The sequence below is a fragment of the Notamacropus eugenii genome, chromosome 4 (assembly GCF_028372415.1).
Source record: "Notamacropus eugenii isolate mMacEug1 chromosome 4, mMacEug1.pri_v2, whole genome shotgun sequence".
In the NCBI taxonomy this organism is placed as follows: domain Eukaryota; kingdom Metazoa; phylum Chordata; class Mammalia; order Diprotodontia; family Macropodidae; genus Notamacropus; species Notamacropus eugenii.
This window is the reverse complement of record NC_092875.1, coordinates 199,429,986-199,451,820: the sequence shown is the minus strand read 5'-3', so window position 1 is coordinate 199,451,820 and position 21,835 is coordinate 199,429,986. Positions and strand designations below refer to the sequence as shown.

The window sequence follows — 21,835 nt, the reverse complement described above, 5'->3', positions numbered from 1 at the left end:
AGTATTGTAAAGTCATCTTGTAACCATGTATATTTTCAGCTCAAAATTTTGCCAGCACTCACCAGTTTATGATGGCAGTGTGAAAGGGCATCCAAGATTTCGTCTACAATTCGATCAGAGAGGAAAGAGGCCACTGTCAGCTTCACTTCACTGTTTGAAAAAGGAAAAGAAGGATAGAGAATCATTTTAATTTGTACAAGGGAACTCCCAGTTTTGATTCTGGGCTGATATGATCAGTGACCCAGTTACCATCTCTGAAAATGCAATATAAGAATGTATGAGCAGGGCAAGGGACTTCTAAAAATAATCCTTAAATACTGCAATAAACACAAAAGTAACTGACTTTCTTTACCAATTTCAACCTGCCTTTGCAATTTCCAAACTCAAGATTTAATGTTAGAAATAAAAAACATCTGGTTAAAGGCAAACATAATAGGGACCATATGTTCAATTTGCTGGGGAACAATTCATCCATTGACAAGAGTGAAAACAAACCAGGTCTGGAATAAATTAAGAAAATCTAGTCTGGTTTTGTTAAGCCTTGGTTATTACCTTAATACCCACACTCCTTCCTGGTCTCTGTTTTGCTCAGTTTTACAAAATAAATGATACTGTATTCCACCCTTGCTAATCTTGGCCATCTTGCACACCTGCGTAGGGGGGCATTTCCAAAGACAGGCTTAGTCTAGAACAAAGTGTTCTCCTTCTGTCTTTGCTACTGGCTTGCTGTGCAGACTGAGACAAGTCACTTCATTTCTCTGGACCTTGGTTTTCTGTTTAAAAAGAGAGTTTTGGGGGAGACATGTCTCGTCTTGTCCTAGTAAGAGGCATCAACATTTTGCACCCCAGGTCTAAAATGCTCAGTGAAAGCATTAATGTTCGATTTCAGTGGCTCTCTTGTTTTCTGTCCTCTGGAAGAAGGCTCAGAAGCATCAGAGCATGGCTTGTGTGTTTCGGTAACAAGGAAGCTTAATCCTTCTAATTCCCGTTGGACGGCTGATAATTTAGGTAGCGGTTTCACAGTTTAGCCTTTATGAGGAATATACATCCATGAGTGTTTTCAGTTGTGAATGATCCTATACATTCACAGATGTGAACCCATGTGGTAGCCCCAAACCCCAATACCGCTGAATAAATTCAGCCAGCTTCTGAAATCAATAGGGTATTTTAATCTTCCTAGCAAGGCAAAGGATACACTGAAACAGTAATAATAATAGTATCATATAAAACTAAAATGGAACACAGCTATGCTTATCAGGCAAAAATCTCTTCTAACCCAAGGGCAATAACATATACAAAGACATTTAGGCCTTGAAAGTTCTTTGGCAGCGCAAGGAGAGAGAACTGAAAGCACTAACTCATTGATGTTTTAGATTAAGTCATTCCAGGCTAAAGATTAAATTAAAAAACAAAGACTTCATTAAGTATCCCTGATAAAGTCTTTATGTTTGCTTTGTCATACCTTTTGCTATTTTTTCCTCAGCTCACAGGGACAACCCACATATAAAAAGAAAGCTTTTCATTTTTTTCATTGAGGTAAAAAGAATTTTGTTCAGTTGTACCCTTCAGATGGCAGTGCTAAAAAGGAAAAGTCTCTGCAAAAAATGAATCTGTATGCGTGCCTCAGTAATTATTCTCCTACAGGCTGGACACTGAGTTTATGATTTACTTGTCTCAGCTGGCTGAAGCTTGTAACGTTTTTGTGGAAAATAGATCAAGGCAACACACGGGTGTGTGAGAGCATGTACATGTGTGTGGGTATATGTGTAGTAGACTGATGCACAAAATAAAAACTGCATTCAAGTCACAGATTTAGAGTTGGAAGGGACCTCAAAGTCCATGTAGTCCAAAGGTTCCCAAAACCCTTTGGCCTACCACCCCTTTAAAAAAAATTACTCAGCTCCCCTCCCCCCAAATCTACTTTCTTTAACCCTTTAACATTTTTAAAAAATGAGTCATTTCAAAAAAATAAATTAAAAAAAAATGATGCAGACTTGTTCCTGCAGATCTGCACCTTACTCGTCTGCCTGCCCCCGCAGAAATGCTCCAGTTGTCTACAGTCCTTCGCCAGATAAGGCCAGGGTCTGGGGCACTGGCCCCCCACCTGACATGTGCTTATGCTAAAGACGTCAAATTTGCAGCAGATGCCCAAACCTTAATGCTTCAAGGTGTAGATCTTTTAGCTGAAGCAGTTGCTGTTACTATGGGGCCAAAGGGAAGAACTGTGATCACTGAACAAAGTTGGGGAAGTCCCAAGGTAACAAAAGAGAGGACTGAAGTAAAGGCTGATGTTTAAGAAAATCACTATAACCATCCGTTACTGGTTTCAAATGACAAAATATGTAATGGTTTACTGCTGTCATTATCCATGATAAAGATAATTTATTTTATATTTTTTGAATAAAGACATTTGTACATTCCTAATACTGGGTGCAAGATTCATGTACGAATGTTCTGCTTTCAACTTAAACCAGCTGAGGCATTTTTACTATTATTCTGTTAAATCAGAATTTTAGAACTGGCCATCATCAGTAGAAGGAAAGTTCAGAAGCAGCCTTTCTGTGCAGATGAAGATTAATTAAAATTGTGTACAAAATAGAGAAATATCCAATTATGTGATGACCTTTGCGTAACAAAATTGTTTAAAGTTAAAAAAAAATGATGCATCTTAAATTTAATAATTTATTGTAAATTTGGGGTTTTTTTCTGCATTGAAATTTTGATGGTGCAATATTGTGTCATGGAATTGTATAGTATCATACTGTCAACAATTCCTGCCACTGCATGCTGGACTTCCCAACAATGTGTAACATGCTTGCCTGCCAACACTTGCTCATTAAGACCTGTCAGCAGACTTGACCACTGATAGGTTATAACTTACATTTTGTGAGTTTATTTGGAAAATAATGTAATCAGTCTGACTCTAATTCTGTTACACAATAGAGATGAAACATGTACAAACAGTTTTTCAAAATTTTCTTCTCTTCTCTTCTTTCTTTATGCTTCCATAGTCCTCTTATTTTCAGTGCCCCACAATGGCACCTTCGGCTACTACCACCCACTTGGTTCATTCCAAAGCCCCCTAGGGGGCAAACACATATTTTACCCATGAAGAAGCTGACCCCTATATAGGTTAAGAAATTGTATCCAAGGTTATACAGGAAGTGAACTTCAGAGATGAGAACTGAACTGTTATCTCCTGACTCCAGAGAGAGTTCTCTTTCTACTATAATCATCTTGCTTCCCAATCTTGGTAAGACTAAGAATCTGAAAACACTACATAATGGACATTATAAAGTTTCTATAACATCTCAACTGGCTCATCATTTCTTTTTTTTTCTTTTTGGCTATGTGTGAGAGAAGGGCATTTTGTTTGAGGGTGTTCATTATCGGAAGGCCTGATAATGTGTATAGACGTTTTGGTTACTAAGATGGATTTGACTTTCTGGTGTTTGAATAAATGTTTTTCTTCTGCCTTCTATATGGAGAGTCTGTTATACTTTGCAATTCAGAACTATGCTGGCATATTCATAGTCACTGTAGGTGCTGTGAATATTGGCTTGGTGACACGTCTATAGTTCCACACAGGACTTTGAATTTTTAAAAATCACTTCATTAACCTTGGTGAATTCCTTTTCTCTTCACAATCAAGCATCACAGAATGTCATTGAAAGCAATATATTAAACGCGAGACATTCTCATAAGTGCAGAATTACCATTTCCTCCAAACTGGACTGTTTAAATTACAAATACAGTTATCCCTTCCACATCGTGACTTTCCCTATTACAGTTTTAATATATCTTGTGTCGGCATAAAAAACTAAAAGGGCATTTTTGGGGAGTTTTGCAGAAAATACAGGTGACATGCAAAGGTCAGTAGACAACACTGAACATTTGACCAAATACTTAACCCAAATTTTACAATAAGGTACTATAAATGCCCCATAAAAGAAAAGATTCAGACTTCTTCTCTGGTATGAAGGGATACCCAAAAAATTTTATGTGGATTTTCCAAATCTCAGGAACACTGCACCCCTAACCCCTGCAATGTGGAAGTGATAAATGTATAGTATATTCTCAACTATCAAGGACCAGAGCAGCCTGGTACACTAGAAAATATACCAGAGACCTAGGCTCAGATCCTGACTCTGGCACACTGGATCACTAAGAGGTCTTTAAATTTTTCTGAATCTCAATTCCCACATGTGCACAATGAAATTAATACTATGGGGACTGACAGTCGCACAGAAATGTCACATGGAAAGGATTTTAAAGCACTGTAGAAATTTGACATGCCTTGTCCTTTCTTTCCCTGCTGTGTACCTATGGTGAGTCAAGGGTGTTACCTCAATTAAAGTGAGAACCTGAAAAGGCCTTAGCCTAAAAGAGCCAAGGTCTCCCATTGCATTCTGGGTCATCTCCAGTCATCCCATCGAATATCTGGTTACTGGACCCAGGGGGCCCTGGAGAAGAAAGTGAGGCTGGTGAGCTCACACAGCACCCCCTCAGTCAAATCAAACTGTAAATCATGTCATCATTTCCCTGATATCATGGTCCTCTTAAAAAACAAAGGACAAACACAACCTGTGAGCTGTCTGAGCTGCCTGAATGAGGACCCAGCCAGTTGGGTAAGTCAGCTCCTCCTCTCCTTGTCCCTCTTCTTCTCTTCAAAAGAAGGTAAATTTTGATGGCTGGAAGCTGCCCACTTTACTTGGTGTTTACTAGTTAGATTGTTAGCTTTCTTCCTCCCTACTTCCCTTCCTCCCTTCCTCCTCTCCTTCCACCTAATCTTAAGCCCATTTCACTCTGGGGCTCATAGATTGGACCACAATAGGTCCCTGCCCAAGCACCACTTAATGGTTATCTTTTGGGCCCTTCTGACTCAGAGTGAATATCAATAGTAACTGTTTCTCTTTTGACCAGCAACACTGAGGGTATTCCCCTTCAAGCTTGACTTTTTTTTTTTTTAATTAAAGGGGTCCTTCTTTGACTCACTTCTTAAAGAGGCCTATTCACTGAACTGGCATTATTACATCAGTCAAAGTAAGAACTTGAAAAAGGCCTTAGCCTAAAAGGGCCAAGGACATCTCCAGTCACCCTGATGAATATCTGGCCACTGAACCCAGATGGCTCTGGAGGAGAAAGTGAGGTTTGTGACCTTGTACAGTCCTCCCTCCTTCAAATCAAAGTCAACTGCAAGTCATGTCATCATTTCCCTGATGGCATGGTCCTCTTCAAAAGGGAAGGACAAACACAACAACAATGTCCCTATGGTGATGTAATTGCTTGTTTGCCCATCAACTAACCAACTAAATGGGATCAGGAAGGAAAGGCAGCAAGATATAATAGAAAGAGTGAGGGGCCTGAGTTCAAATCCCACCTCTAATACAATATGAACATAGACAAATGACTTAACTTCTCTGATCCTCAGTTTCTTCACCTGAAAAATGGGAATAAGAATACTTAAAGTGCCTGATTCAGCACTGTTAAGGACCAAGACAATAAAAACAGAAAGTCCTACATAAAAGTCAGTTGTCACTAGAATAAAACCCAAAGACTGTCATTTTTAGCTCATTTTTTCATTCTTATAAAGGATTGGTAGTGAAGCTTGTAATTAATCACAAAAAGTCATGTAATTAAATTATTTGTGTTTTAAGCAATCTATGTTTTTCATTGATCATTATCTCCTTAACAAAGATCTTAACTAAGAATTAATTGGGATCAAATTGCAATCACCAGGGTATTTTAGTAAATAACTTGAAGAAGGTTTGTGGTGACTGAAAATACTAAATGGGAATGTCTTTGTGAGAACTGCTTTTAAAACAAGCTTCTAAATACCAAAAGGGAAACTTTTGCAAATTCCCAAAAAGGTCATCTTAGCATATATGTAATGTCACTTAATACTATGTGTGTACTGAAAGAGCTGAGAGGCTACACTGAAATTGTAGTGGGCTTCTATCCATTGATGAAATGCACATTTACACCTACTATTTCAATCTCCTATGACAAATTGGTGTTCCTCAGGCTAATGATTTATGAAGGCAAAATGTTAAAAGATCATAAGCAGTAAATATGACACACATGTGTAAAAATCAAAACTCAAAAGAGCAGATAAAAGCAAATCTACAAATGATACTGAAATTTACGTAGGTCCACACACTGGGCCTACTAATTAGATCCATGTGTATATATCTAATATGTACTAGATATGCAAACACAAAGAAATATTTCATCGCTCATTGTATATGTGTGTGAATATGTATAAACACACATATATACATACAAAGAAATATCTTATTGCTCACTGTACATAAGGAAATGAGAAACTGTACATCCTAATTATCAGAATTTTCAACCAACCTAATTTTGTTAAGAATATCGATTCCAGATTGCTCCAATAGGACATTTTTAACAAAGGTACGTGGGATGGAAATCTTTTCAGTGCTGGCATGAATCAGGTCTTGTCGGATGTTGGTCTTTTTCATCACATTGGGGCAAAGATCTTCAGCAGCATCTACCATGGATTCAAGTAATGCCTGTAATGCAGCACAAGTAGAGGGGAAAGGAATCAGGACACCAGAAGTGTGCATCACAACAGAACTTCCATAAAACTGAAAAGTCATTATGTGTGACTGTGAAGACTTTTGATAGTAGTTACATGCCTTAAAGTCAAAAATGAAAAGGATAACAGAATCCTGCTATGTGAAGTATTAATCTGGGTGGTCCCACTGTGCCTGTTACTTCCAAATGGTCATTGATTGCATATAATAACAAGATTAAATCTGCCATATGCTAGGAAGAAACAAGCTATAAGCATTTCTAAACAAGTTTCAGCTGTACTTCATGACAGAAATGTTAAAAATGTTAAAAAGCAGCATTCATAGCCCAAGGTACCACTTTCAAGCTTTTTCTCCAAGATACTTCGAAAACAGCATTCTAGAAATAAGCACTTAGGGTATAATGGTGGTTTTAGATTTTTTGAGATAGGACTCTTGTGGAAACCCAACATAGCAACAGGGTAAGTTAAATCATTCTTTACCTGTGGCCAGGTGAGTTAAAAGAAAATGAAAAATTGCTTCCAGATTTATGATTTATAAAATAATGTCCCCTAGGTATCAAGTAAAACAAAATTCCAGGAACTCAGATTTTCATTCTTATAATCATTTTGAACAGCGAAATGTTTAAAACTCTAAATTCTACTTTCTTATAAAACAGAAGTATCACTGAAAGAAATCAAGACATTATTCCAAGAAAGCTCAACCTTTCTAACAAAGAAGAAAAGAAAAGGCTAGGGATTTTTGTTTGTTGGTTGGTTTGTTTTTAGCACATTCCATTTAGGACCAAACATTAGAAAATATCTTTAGGAAGATAAAAAATCATCCTATTTCTTAATAACTTCATGACAACTACTCTTTGCTTTGGCTTCATGTTTCTTAGCCACAGGATTCAGAACTGGAAGGACATTTACAGATCTTTTAAAGTCAACTGGATGATGTAATAGACAGACTTGGAGTGAGGAGGACTGAAATTTAAATTCTGGTTCAGGTACTTAATGGACAAATGATTTAACCTGTATCTACCTCAACTTCTTTGTCTGTAAACAGAGATTATAATAGCACCTACTTCCTAGGGCTGTCATAAGGATAAAATCAACAATATTTGTAAAGTGCTTTGCAAATCTTAAAGAACTACATAAATGCCAGCTATAATCACCATAACCACCATCACACACCTCCCCCTCCCCCCCCCCCCGCCTCCATCATGTTCAGTCACTGAATGGATGAGTAACCTGTCCAAGGTCCTAAAAGGTAGTAAATAACTGAGCCAGGACTACAACCTAGATTCTCTGACTGCAATTTCACTGCTCCTGTAATCATATCTCATGCCTTTTCAGTCTAATGCTTTCCAAAAAACTTCCATGGATGACAGTGATTACAAAGGAAGACAGTGGGGTATAGTGGGAACAAGCAGCTTAAGTTTCTGCCACCAGTTTTGCTACTAGCTGGCTGAGTAATCTTGAGCCACTTAATGTCTCAGACCTCTCTTTTTGTCACTCTTAAAACTAAAGATTGATTTAGACTAGATCATTTCCAAGGTCCTTTTTAGCAATGTCCGGCTATATGATTAAGATGCAATATATAGACACTCCTACAAAAGGCACTCAAAAAATTAATAAATATTTATATATACTCTCCTCCTCTTTCCAGTCTTGACACTATGGAGAACAAGTTCTACTCCATGCCATCTTCTGTTACCAAATCCCTTGCATCTTGGTCTTATCACCAATCACTGCAGCAAGATAACTTTATGCTCTTTTTTTTCTTTTGTTTAGTATTTTAATTTTCCCTAACATGTAAAAACAATTTTTAACATTCATTTTTAAACTTTTGAGTTCCAAATCCTCTTATTCCTCCCTCCTCTGCTTCATTTAGAAAGCAAACAATTCAATATAGATTATACATGTGCAGTCATACTAAACATTTCTATAATACTCATATGTTGTAAAACAAAAAAAATCTTAAGAAAAATAAAGAAGGCAAAAAAAAGTATGCTTCAATCTATATTTAGATATTATCAGATCTTTCTCTGGGGATGGATAGCATTTTTCATCAGAAGTCCTTCAGAGGTGTCTTGGATCATAGTATTCTTCATGCTCTTTCTTATTAAATTCTCTATCCCATTCATCATATAAGCTGTGCCAAAACTTTTCCTCTCTCCTTATACTCCTACCACTTATACTACCCTCTTCACCCACTTTACAGCTATGAACCTCCTGTCATACTTCAGTGGAAAAATTGAGGCCATCTGCTGAGAGCTCCCTCTTCTCCCCTCATCATTTCACTACCCTTAATAACATCCCAAACGGCCAGCTTCACTCCAGGTTTTGATGAGCAGGTAACATTTTTGGATCTTGTTCCCCTCTATCTTCTCCAGCAGATTGTCTCCACTCCCTAATATTCAACTTGTCCTTATCTACTGATTCCTTCTCTGCTGCCTGTAGGCTGCTGTCATCCTTAAAAAGTCATCCTTCAAAATACCCTTACTTGACCCAACATTCTCAAGTTCCTTCCTTCCTCAGCTAAACTCCTTGAAAAAAATTACTAACACTTCCTCTCTTCTCACTCTCTTCTAAATCCTCTGCAACCTGGCTTCCTTCCTAATTTATCATCCAAAAGAAAGTGTTTTCTCCAAAGTTATCCATCACCACCTGTAATTACAAAATTAAAGGTTTTTCCCCCTCAATCTCCATCTCTGCTGATCACACCCTCTTTTTGTGACACTTCTCTCTCTATTCCCTTACTACCTTTCTGACCACCCCTCAGTCTTCCTCTGATGGATCCTCATCAAATTCACGCTAATTGTAGGACATTCTCCATTGTTCTGTCCTGGACCCTCTTTTCTCTCAACACTCTCTCACAAGGATCTAATCAACTCTCATGGATTGAAGTATCAGCTAGTGGTGTGCTGACAATTCCCAGATTTATATACCCAGCCTAAGTCTCTCATCTGAACCCCAGTGTCATAACACCAATTGCCTATTCTCAACTGGGTATCCTGTAGGCACTTCAAACTTCACATGCTCCAAACTGAACTTTTTCCTTCCATACATGATCCGCTTCTGAACTTCTCTATTGTGTAAAGACTACCACCACTCTCCCAGTGACCCATGCTCAAAACCTTCATATCATCCTTGACTTCTTCATCTCATCTATCCCATACAACCAAGTAGCTGTCAAATCTTTTCCTTCCCATCTCTACATCTCTTGTTTCTGACCTATTCCCTCCATTCATAAAGTCAATACCCTAGTTCTAGGTTTCATCTCCTAATTGGTTTGCCTCCCTTAAGTCTCTTCCCCAATCTGGTCCATCTTTTTTTACATCTGCCAAAGTGATATTCCAAAATAACAATGTCACCTCCCAGATACTAGGGGCTACTGATGACATCTAGGATCAATTCTTCTTTGACTCTTATAAAACTCATCATAACTTGGTTCCTTCTTACCTTTTTCATCCTATGTTCTCTATAGTCTAGATGTCTGGCCCACTTGTTATTTCATACAAATCTCTGTTTCCTTTTCCCCTGCCTTTTTACTTGCCATTCCCCATACCTAGAATGTTCTCCCTCCTCTCCTCTGCTTCTTAGATTCCCTGAACTGACTTCCTTCTGAATGAATCTAGTCCTGGTCCCTTCAGCTGTAATGCTTTCCTCATAAAGTTACCTCCCATCTACCTTGTTTATAGCTTATATGTACACACACAAACACATACACATACACACACACATATTTCTCTTCTACTAGATTATAAAATTCTCAAGGGCAGGGGCTATTTTTCTTCTTTCTTTGTAGGTCAGTGCCAAGAAAAGTGCCTAATAGAGTAAGAACTTAATAAGTACTTGGAGTTTAATTAGTTATAGGCAAGTATCTGAGCAGATTATGTGGTTTATACAGGGTGTCCCAAGCTCTAGCCTTATAAGGACTATTCGTTTTTTTCTAAATAGGTAGAGAACCTGTTGCTACCTCTAGGGGAATAATCCTTTGCCCAATGCCCCCTTTGATCTCAGCCCAATGCTGATCCAGGTTGGAACCTGCAATTAAAGGTGTGGCAGAAGTCAAGAAGAGGTGGGGAAAGGAAGGTGAAGCCCTGAAGTCACTGTTCCTCTTCAGGCATGCCTGGCTGAGGACCAGTCTAACAGGTAGCATTTCTACTTCCAGAGCAATCTCTAGGAGAGTAAATGGTAGAAGTAAACTTCCTAATTCTTGATATGAAGTCAGGAAATATAGGATTTGAACCCCAGCTAATAAGATATCTAAACCTGACAAGAATGTGGTGAGCAAAGTGTTTTGTAAACCTTAAGTTATTAAAGACATTCAATCAACTGTTAACTCATCCACCTCATACTCCACCAAAGCCTTGAACTGATCCTTACTCTAAAGGCCAGCTACTATGAGGCAATAGTGAAGCGTTTGCTAAGTAAGGACTTTTCTTGGAAACAGAGATGAACCTATCTTCTGTACTGTGTGGAACAAAAGACTAACACAGCTCCTTCCAAAGTGCCTTTGCTTTGTGAAAAAAATATAAGACATATGAGGTAACATTTTTATGCTCTGTATGTTTCCAGGTGTCATTATTAAAAATCCATGCAAAGCATCAAAACATTTGTGTGCCTGCATAAGGGATAGGAGAGAAGTTGCAACAAAGAACATTCTATTCTGAAGAAAGAGAAGGTAGAGCAAAAATCAGTTGCAGGTAAGAGATAACATTGGAAAGGGAAGGAAACACAAAGTCAATCCTTGGATCTCTCTGAAGGGTGCGGTGAGGGGAGTAAGAATGATCTCTTAGTTGCTAAAGCCTTTTCTCAATACTTATTCTTGACTTTTTTTTGATCATGCTCTCCTTCCTGATACTCTCTTTTCTCTAGGTTTTCAGGACAACATTCTCCCCTGATTTTCCACCAACCTATCTGTCTCTTTTGGTGAATTGTCATTCTGATCACACATCTCTAACTGTAATTGTCCCAAAGGGCTCTTTCCTGGTCCCTCTTCTCTTCTCCTTTTATGCTATTTCACTTGGTGATCTCATCAGTGCTCACAGATTTAATTACCACCTCTGTGTTGAAAATTCTCACATCTACCTATCCCACCTTAACCTCTCTGCTGAGCTCCATCTCACATCTCCAAAGGCCTTTTAGACATCACAACTTCAATGTCCAGTAGACATCTTAAACTCAACATGTACAAGATGGAACCCATTATCATTTCCCTAACTGTACTGCCCTCACACTTCCCTATTAGTGCAGAGGGCAACACCATCCTCCCAGTCCCCCAGGCTCACAACCTAAGTATCATTTTCAACTCTTCACTATCTCTCATCCTTCATAGCCAATCTGTTGCCAATGTCTGTCAATTTTATTTTTGTAACATTTTTCAAATATGGACCCTGACTCTCAGTGTAAGACTTAAAGAGTCAAGAAGACTTGCATTTGAATCTTGCCTCAAACTCTTGCTATCTGTGAGACCCTATGCAAATCACTTAACCTCTGCCTCAATTTCCTCATCTATAAAATGTAGATAATAATGGCAACAACTTCACAGGGTTTTTGTGGGGATCAAATGAGTTAATTTATATAATGTGCTTCCCAAAACCAAAAGGGCTGTTTAAGTGCTAGCTATTATTATCATAAGTCAAGTCCATTTCCAATTCAATTCAGTTAAATAAGCATCTATTACTAACCTGCTATGTGAAAGGCACTGTGTTACTATAGGTGCTAGGGACACAAGGAATGAAATCTGAATTAAAAGTCTGATAATTAGATTTACTTTATCTGGATTGAATTGTCACTAATAGATGTTATAAACTATGCATTTCCTGATCAGAAAAGCTCCTGAGAACTATGTAGTACTTAGTAATGAAAATGGTTTAATATCTTAACTGCAACATTTGCCACCATAGAGTGAAATGTATTTGGAGAAAGTCAATGACTTTCACCTTATCCACTTAAAAATACACACACACACACCCTGCACACTGATGTGTTTAAGAACCTTTCTTAATACAAAGAGAAGAACCATTTGCATTAGAAAATGTATGATGTGAGAAGCAGCTTGATTAGTGAAATCTCTTAGCTAACACTTGCCTTTCTGCTATGCATGTCCTACAAGTCTCTTTTTCAAGTGAACTTGGAATTTACCAGGGAAATTTTTTCATAGATTAAGTATCAAATGGGATCAGAAATTTCTGATTTTAAAATAAACGCTAAAACTCAAGTATCCAGAAAGGAAAAATGAAATTTTTCTTATGTGGAAACATTAAAAGCACAGAGTGAGTCACCTTAGTCCTGCAATGCTTGATACAGAGAGGCTAAAATATGTATCCTAAAACAGAAATGTCCTCACACTCACTGCCATCTCTCTCCTACTGGAAAAGGATGATCAAAAATCCAGCATTTACCTGACAGCTTTTTCATTCTCTCCCCTTAAAAAGGAATTTTGGTAGATTAAAGAAGTGTTCTTTGAAACTTGCTCCTGCCCAACCCCCTAACATTACTATTACTGGCCACAAACTTCTTACCCAAAAAAAACTGAAATGAAAATAATGAAGAAAATTTTAGATGAACAGATCACAAACCTACAAAAGTTAACTGTAGTAATTATACCTTTACTCCTAGGAATGAGAACCTAAGTAGATCTAGGAGATCATCTAGTTAAACCTCTCATTTTACAGATGGGGAAAAGGAGTACTCAAGAAGTTAAATGAACTGCCCAAGGATACACTATTAATAAACAGAAGAGTCAGGATTTGAAAATTTTACATTTACTTATCTGCATATGTTGTGTCTCTTCCTCTTACTCCTGAAGAGGACAAGTCTCTTGAATGAAAGGAAAGCATTTTTAAGTGGACACTATGTACAGGGGCAGCTGTTGGATACATTGGATAAATGTTGGCCTGGAGTCTGGAAGACTCATCTTTTTGAGTTCAAATCCAGCCTCAGACACTTACTAGTTATGTGACCATGGGCAAGTTATTTAACCCTGTTTGCCTCAGTTTTCTCATCTGTAAAACAAGTTAGGGAAGGAAATGTGAACCACTTCAGTATCTTTGCCAAGAAAACCTCAAATAGGGTAATGAAGAGTCAGGTACAACTGAAACAACAGTTACAAAATGCTCAAAGTAGGAATTGCTTTCTTTTTTATCCCAAACAATGAGTCAGCACACACTAAATGTGCCATATAGTACACAATTAATAAATAAAGTGATTGCTTAATTGAAAAACTGAATTCTGACAGCAAATCTAGTGGCATTTCTCCATTCCATAACGTTGGCTCCTCTTCCTAATTAATTTTTTTCTTGCACTGAGGTAACTGAAAACTTCACAAAAATCATTTGAGACCTTTAAAGAAGATGGGATGGTATCTAGTTACTAACAATAGTAGAAAGGAAAAGGAAAAATGACTATATGTCTCACATGCATTTAGAATAAAATTAATTAATCTAGGATAAGGAAGGAGTTAATTGGTGAAAAAAATCTTAAGGTAGGTATCCAAAATATATAGAAAAACAATAGAAATACATAAAATCAAAGGCCATTCTTTAATAGATAAGTGGTCAACGGACAAGAATAAGCTGCTTTTAAAAGAATAATTGCAAACATTAGCAACTAAATGAATGAATGTTCAATATCATTAAGAGAAAAGAAATACAAATCAAAATAAATATGAGGTTTCACTTCACATCCAGCAAATTAGCAAAGATGACAAAAGATAGGAACAGTCAATATTGGATGGATTTTGGAAAGAGGACTGCACTAATGAATTCTTGGGGGACCTGTGAACTGGTTCAACCATTCTGGAAAATGATTTGGAAGTATGCAAATAAAATGGTTAAAATGTACATATCCTTTGACTCTGATATTCCAGTACTAGCCAAATACCTCAAAGAGACCTTTGATAAAAAGAAAGGCTCCACATGCAGCAAACTATTTATAGCAGTACTTTTTAGGATAGCAAAGAATTGCCAACAGCTTAGATGTCTATCAAAATTGGAATAGCTAAACAAATTTTGGTACGTGAATGTATTGCATCATATTGATGTAAGATTGATTGACCTGAGGTAATGAAATGACATATCACTACTGTGCTGAGAGAAATGAAGGATATGATGAATAGAAAGCCGCATGGGAAAAACTCAGATGAACTAATGCAAAGTGAAGTAAACAAAGCCAAGAAATCAAAACAGGGACAAATACAATGGAAACAGAAAGAATAACAAGTACAAAAAAAATGAAAATAAATGCTATAAAATTACAAAGAATAAGCTTGGCCCCAAAGAAGAGATTATGAGAAGACACTTCTCTCATCTCCTTTGCAGAGAACAGGGTGAGTGATGGATGTGTGTAGAATGCTGCATATGTTGTTACATTTTTTCCTACACATTAATCAAGTTAATCTTAATTAACTCTCTTAATCCTCTTTTTAAAAAGATTTATTCATATACAGAATGGCTCTTTGGAAGAAAGAAGACATGGGGAAATTGAGGCAAGGTAAAAATAAAAGATATTAATAAAAATTTATTTTTTAAAAAAGAAGTTTTGATGGGAAAGTCTATCAGGACAAATGAAAGCATGTTCCAAGTGAGAAAGGGATTTGAGATTTATGAAAATTGGGGAATAAAAAAGAAAAACTATGCACAAAAATATTTATAGTGGTTCTTTTTGTTGTGGCAAAGAAGTGGAAATTGAGGAGATGCCCATCAACTGGGGAATGGCTGAACAAGCTATGGTACATGAATGTAATGGAATACTACTGTTCCATAAGAAATGAAGACTAGGTGGGATTTCAGAAAAACCTGAAAAGAATTACATGAACTGATGGCTGAGTGAAGTGAGCAGAACCAGAAGAACATTGTACACGGTAACAGCAACACTGTACAATGACCAACTTTGATAGAACTAGCTTTTCTCAGCAATGCAATGATCTAAGTCTAAGACAATTCCAAAAAGACTCATAATGGAAAATGCTATCCACATCCAGAGAAAGGACAATGGAGGCTAAATGCACATCGAAGCAGACTATTTTCTCTTTTTTTCTTTCTCATGGTTTTTCCCTTTTATTCTTATTTTTCTTTCACATTATGACTAATGTGGCTATATATATTTATATTTTATATGATTGTACATGTATAGTCTACATCAGATTGCATGCCATCTTAGGTAGGGGGAACAAAGGGAGGGGGAAAAATTAGAACTCAAAGTCTTATAAAGTGAATGCTGAAAACTAAAAACAAATAAATAATTTAAAAAATAAAATGAAATCTTACCTTCTTAAAAAAAAGAAAAAAGCAAGAGTGGAAAATTTTTTAAAAAGTCAACTTAAAAATAAAACGGGGAAAACACGTCCCTTGTGAATATAGTGAAAAGGAAATAAAATGTTGCTTGTGGGTCACAAGATGAGGAAAACAAATAAAAAAGGTTTGGTGACATTTCATTCAATGTCAAACAAGTCAACAGGAGAAATCATTTTGAAGTAATTATTACAGATTCATATTTTTATTCTTGTCTACATTTACATGTTTCTGTGCTTGTACCTTTTCAAATTTGAATGGTACTTATTTAAGGCCTCCCCTATCTTGAGCCCTCCCCATCCCACACCTCTACATGATTTATACACATAGCTGTCTGAAACAGCAAGGGATGGATATGATAGCTCTTATCTCCATGATGGGGGACCACCAAATGAAGTGTGGAAAGAGAATGAAGCAAGATAGGTTAAAAATAATTTACAATGATCAGGAAAGCGTTCACCTCTTTCCAACTCCTTAAGGCCTTTATGACAGACACTTCCTATAACAGCTTTACCTATTAAGTGCTTTTATGGTTTCAGGAATGTATGATTGCAACATGTATGGTCAGAGACTACGTTGGGTCTAAAATAAGTAAATTCAAATCAACGAATATTTATTAGGGGATTATCATTGTAAAGCACTGTGTGCCTTACATGTTGTTGCTACAGAAATGGTTGCCATCTTTAAGGAGTTTATAGTTTACCTGAAGGTGGTAGAAGACAAGCAAGAGAGGAGTGGTACAACATGTACAAAGGTAAGTTAATACAAATTGATTTAATAGAATAACATTCAGGGTGGGGAGTGGGAGAGGACAGGCAATGCTTTGTACAGAAGTTAGTACCAAAGCTGAGGCTTGAAAGAAACCAAGGATTCTAAAGCAAAGGTAAGAAGAAAGTATATTTCAGGTGTTCAAGACAGCCCATGAAAAGGCAGAGAGAGGAACTATATGTTTTGATTATTCCTGTTTTGCCTTCTATTGAGTAAATGTTATGTTATTATCCTTGTTTTTATAATCTTGGTTTGTAAATGTTTCATAAGTGCATTGTTTTGCTTTGGGTAAATGGGTGTTCAGGAGCTCAGAATTGTGAGTGTAGACAACATACAAGGTGATTCTGAGGCTGAGCTATAACAGCATGATGTCTCCCCAGCTCCCTTCTACACTCCTCTCCCCCTTAACCTCTTAAACCCCTCCCCAACTTACTATTGTGTGTTCACATTGGATGAGTAAGCCACCCCAGAGAGAGAGAAAAAGAAATTGAAGGTGGCTCATGCCTGCTGTACCTGTGCTACACTACTAATTATTCCACAAGAGACTTTACAGTCCAGTCTAACTGGCCATCATATTGGGAATCAGCATAGTGCAGTGGAGAGAGCATTGAATTTGGAGTCATAAGTTCAAACCCTATCTCTGCTGCCTATCATCCTCATGACAGTTAGCAAATCACTTAAACTTTCAGGGCCTCAGTTTCCTCATTTGTAAAATGTGGGAGCTGAACTAGATGGTCCCTGAGGTCCCAACCAGTTCTACAATTATGATCCTATCATGCTCATATAGGACACTCCATCTTCTGTATCAAGCTACCTTCCATGCCTAAAGAGTGCTCTCTTCTCACCTCAACCTCTCAAAATTCCTGGTTTCCTACAAAACTTAGCTCAAGAACTAATTTCTACATGAAACTTTTCCTGATCCCCTCAAATGAGAGTGCCTTCTATCCCCAAAATAACTATAACTATCTTGTGTCTTTTTTGGTTTCAATCTTTCTCTCTCTCTTTCTTCAACCCTTCCTTCTACCTCTCTTTCTCTGACTCCCTCTCTTTTCTTCTCTCCCCTCCCTTATTTATATATTCATGCTGTTTCCCCTGATAGAAGGTAAGTTTCTTGAGAGCAGGGATTGTTTCACTCTTTTCTTTATATTCCCATTGCCTTATAATGCCTGGTCTGTAGAAATATGTGTTGACCCCCATGAAATATGCCATCTCTTGGAACAAAGTTAGAAAAAAAAAAAAAGGCAGTTAAGCAAAATCAAAACAGAATTTCAAACATGTCTGAAAGCATTTGTAACATTCCATTCCCATGGGCTCCCACTTCTTTGGGAAGTTGGTATACTTTTCTTAACTCTTTTCCAGGGCCAAGCTTAGTCGTTGTAATCATAATGAAATCAGTTTTATTTTATTATTTTGAAAGGGATATTCTTGATGCTGTGTTTTATGCTTTTTAAAAATGGACCAGTAATCCAAGGAAGACAGAATTGGGGCGACAGCTCTTCAATGAAAAGAACTGCAGAGCTCTTCAATTTACCATTAGGCATCAGGAAAGGTAACAGTCCTGTAACCACTTCTCAGCTTCTGCCCAGAAAACACATAAAACCATACCCATTTTTAAAAGCACTTCTGAAATAACACACAAGAATCTTCTCTTATTATATGTAAAGAGGACAGGGGCTTTAACTCCAATAAAATCTGCATTTTCTCCTTCATTAACTTTTTTAATTTACTAAAGGAAAAAAAGCAATTAGAATATTGCATTAGTACTCGTTTTGCCCTAAATCTTCCTGTGTAGGAGCAATTTGGTTCCTCAGGCTAAATGCTTTTAGAATTCCAGACAGGTGTGTAGAAGGAATACTGAAACAGGTGAACTAGGGAAAGATAGGAGACTTCTAGATACAAAACTCCTGCAGAGTTTTTTTGTGCTAGGAAACTGAGATACTATCAGGTTCAAAGGCAGGGAGGTATGTAAGTCTTGTGGATTATTCTTTCTAGGTTGCAGGAAAAGTTGAAGAGCATTCAGAATGGCTGATTGCAATGACCTCTAAATAAAGACCATCAGAGAAGAGAAAGGGCACCAATGAGCACACCATTATAGCTAAATAAATGTACCATGATGGGAAGAAGACTATATGAGTCAGAGAATCTGGGTGCTATTTCTAACTCTGTACTCACACTTACCCTGTGTGACCTTGTGAAAGTCAGTGAATAATATTTCTGGACCTCAGTTTCCTTACTTGTAAGATGAAGTGTTTCGATAAATACATTCTAAAAAGAACTGGCAGATGTAACTAGGAAACCCCTGCTAATGATAAGTGGGAAGAACTGGAGGGGTGCCAAAAGACAGGAAAAGGGCAAATGATTTTCAAAAAAAGGGAAGTGGGTAGAGAATGCAAACAATCAAACAATGGGCTTCATTTTGATTCCTTGAAAAGTTCTAGAACATATACAACATTTTATAAAAATGTGTTTTTCTCTCACTACTACAATTATTCTTACAGCAGCTATTGCTAAGTTGAAAAAAATAAGGAAGCTTAACCTTTAGTTGTTCATCCACAACCCTTGTAACTTCTCCAGCCATTGACTCTAATGTCTCTTCAATTGGACTGGAAGATAAACCATTGGCTCCTACCCAGGATGCACCACCAACATGGTATAAATTTGGTAGCAACTGAAAAACAAAGGAAAATAACTATTTAGTGATCAAACAAAATAAATATCAAAATTCCTGTGTAATAAACTTAGAATTGTATATTTATCAACCACATGGTTTATAAGGAAGAAAAACAATTCAACATTTTAGGCCAATCTGTGAGAGACAGTCTTTTTTTCCTCTCTTCGTATAAAATCAAATATTTTTCTACATTTTTAATTAAATATTTTTCAATGAACAAAAATTGATTTTCTCTCCTTCCTGCTCTCCCCATTAAAAAAGAAAAAAGAAAAAGAAAACCCTTGTAACAGCTACACACAGTAAAGCAAAACAAATTCCTGCACTGGTCAAATATCAGAAATTAATATCTCAATCTGTGTTAAGTTCATCAGGAGGTGGGAAGCACCTAATCATTGGTCCTCTAGAACTGTGGCTGGTCACTGGATTGATGAGAGGTTTTTAAAACTCTTTTAAGGGGAGTTTAAACTCTTTTTAAAAAAAGTCTTTTAAAATTATTACAAAACTTTTACAGTGTTGTAACCAGACAAAAACATCTGGTTTTCAACAAATATGAAATTTAGAGGCTAAAAAAAATCATCAGCTAAAAAATTTAAGGATAAGGAAATTGAATCTCAGGAAGGTGATTTGTCCAAAATCACCCAGCCACAATGGCAAAGCAAGTCTTAAAACACTGACTCATAGTTCAGTACATGCTCCACTCTACCACATTACTCAGAGAAATTCTAATTTAGGAAAAGCTCTTCCTGGGGAAGTTTGGATAAGGGTGAGATGCTATGGCACAGGGGACGTGGTGAAAGAGGTCTGGACCATAGTTCTAGTGTTAACTCTGTCACTAATTTAACATGAAACTTTGGACTAATCATCACCTGTCTGATCATCAGTTCCCTCATCTATTAAATAAGAGTGGTTATTACACCACATCACTTCTAAAGGCTCTTTTCAGCTCTGAAATTTTACTATGTTCTGAATTCTCAGAAGAATAACTTTCCACATGTCTTTGGGACAGGCGAGAATTGACTCTTAATAAAGGACTGATTATCTAGTCTGTAGTCCACATAAACTCTATGGATTTTCCTCTTCTACCTGTATTTTATCCATTTCACACTCATTAGTCAAGAGAAGACAGGAGAAATCAAACAGGTCGATAGTGATTATTACTAGTGACTGATAAAAGTCTGCAGGAAAGATGAATGAAATCATTTGCTAAAATGTTTTGGAGGATTATTGCTAGATTTCTGTTGCCTATGTAAAAGGAGAAGCACAAATAATAAAAAATTGGGTACAGTTGTTCTAATGTAAGACTTTACCAACGCTTGAAGAGAAGCTTACCGTTTTGGAGTTCTTAGCATCACGCATAAGCCTTTCTGCTGATTTGAGGTCTTCCTGAACGGCATCCCCACCGCAGTTACGTAAAGAGTTGAGATGGTCTTGTACTTTCACACATATTCTGTCGATCATCTAATTCACACCATGAGGGCAGAAACGATAGCACACACCGGAGTTAGCACAACAGACATCCAGATACAATAAACAAAGAACACTACCAAGTGAAAAATAAAAGTAAATCAATTAAGTAGAAGTACAGAGGAACAGGTATCAAACTGGAATTTCCTTGTTAACAAAAACATCAGGTTCCTGCCCCCTCTTCCTTCCATATTCTGGACTTAATAAGGACAGTGTAGCAAACATCACTGAACTTTTCTTTGATCATTCAAGAACATGCAACTCCTCAGTCATCATTTGGGAACATCACTTCCTACTGTAGAACCAAGAACTGCAGGGAAAGATGTGGGAAGAAATCTGGGTGAATGTATCCTCACTCTGCGAATCTGGACTATTCATAAGATTCCTTCTGTGAACTGCCTCTTGCCTTTCCAATCTATTGCTTAGTTACTAAAATAATCTTCCTAAAACATAAGTCTAATGACTCTACTTAAGGATTTCAGTGGCTCCCTATGACTTCTAGAGCAAAATATGACCTCCTGGTACTTAAAGTCGTTAACAACTGTGCTCCAGTCTACCTTTTCAGACTTTACTATGCTTCAGTCTCTATATTGCATCCAAAATGGTCCAAAGGCTATTCTCTGAAGCATCATACATGGGAATGAGTACAAATCTCAAAGTATAATTCCTAAAAGTGAAAGGGCAAATGTATTATCACTAAATAATATCCTAGAATAGTGAATCAATTGCTTTCAAATAATGATATTAGAAAGGAAAATGAACAAAAACACTGCAGACTCCAAATTTACTTCAAGCACTTGGATCAAGGATAAACATTTTCTAACAGAAACCCATGCAATACCATTTTTGGATGTTACTAATAACTGTAAGCTGTTCACGTCTTTACAACAATCAATATACTCTTTCCAAGTTTGTGTTCCATATATCATATAAGCAGAATTTTCAGACTGGGAATACAGTTCCAAAGTTTGTGAATGGTTGAATCAGTTCACAACTCCACTAACAATTCATTAATGTTTCAATTTTCCCACATCTTCTCCAACATTTATAATTTTCCTGTTTTGTCATGTTGCCAATCTGAGAGGTATGAAT

The 21,835-nt window shown here is 37.0% G+C and overlaps 1 protein-coding gene across 6 annotated transcripts in view; it reads right to left on the bottom strand.

Annotated features, from left to right (window-relative positions):
- CARMIL1 (capping protein regulator and myosin 1 linker 1) overlaps positions 1 to 21,835 on the bottom strand; it is a 396,768-nt gene that overhangs the window by 64,645 nt on the left and 310,288 nt on the right. For all 6 annotated transcript variants that reach the window (XM_072603992.1, XM_072603993.1, XM_072603997.1 and 3 more), the window contains exons 25-28: positions 20,609 to 20,737; positions 19,145 to 19,276; positions 6,361 to 6,536; positions 63 to 150 (exon numbers count right to left, since the gene is read on the bottom strand). In XM_072603992.1, coding sequence (XP_072460093.1) covers positions 63 to 150; positions 6,361 to 6,536; positions 19,145 to 19,276; positions 20,609 to 20,737 — 525 coding nt within the window. The remainder of the gene's footprint in view (positions 1 to 62; positions 151 to 6,360; positions 6,537 to 19,144; positions 19,277 to 20,608; positions 20,738 to 21,835) is intronic.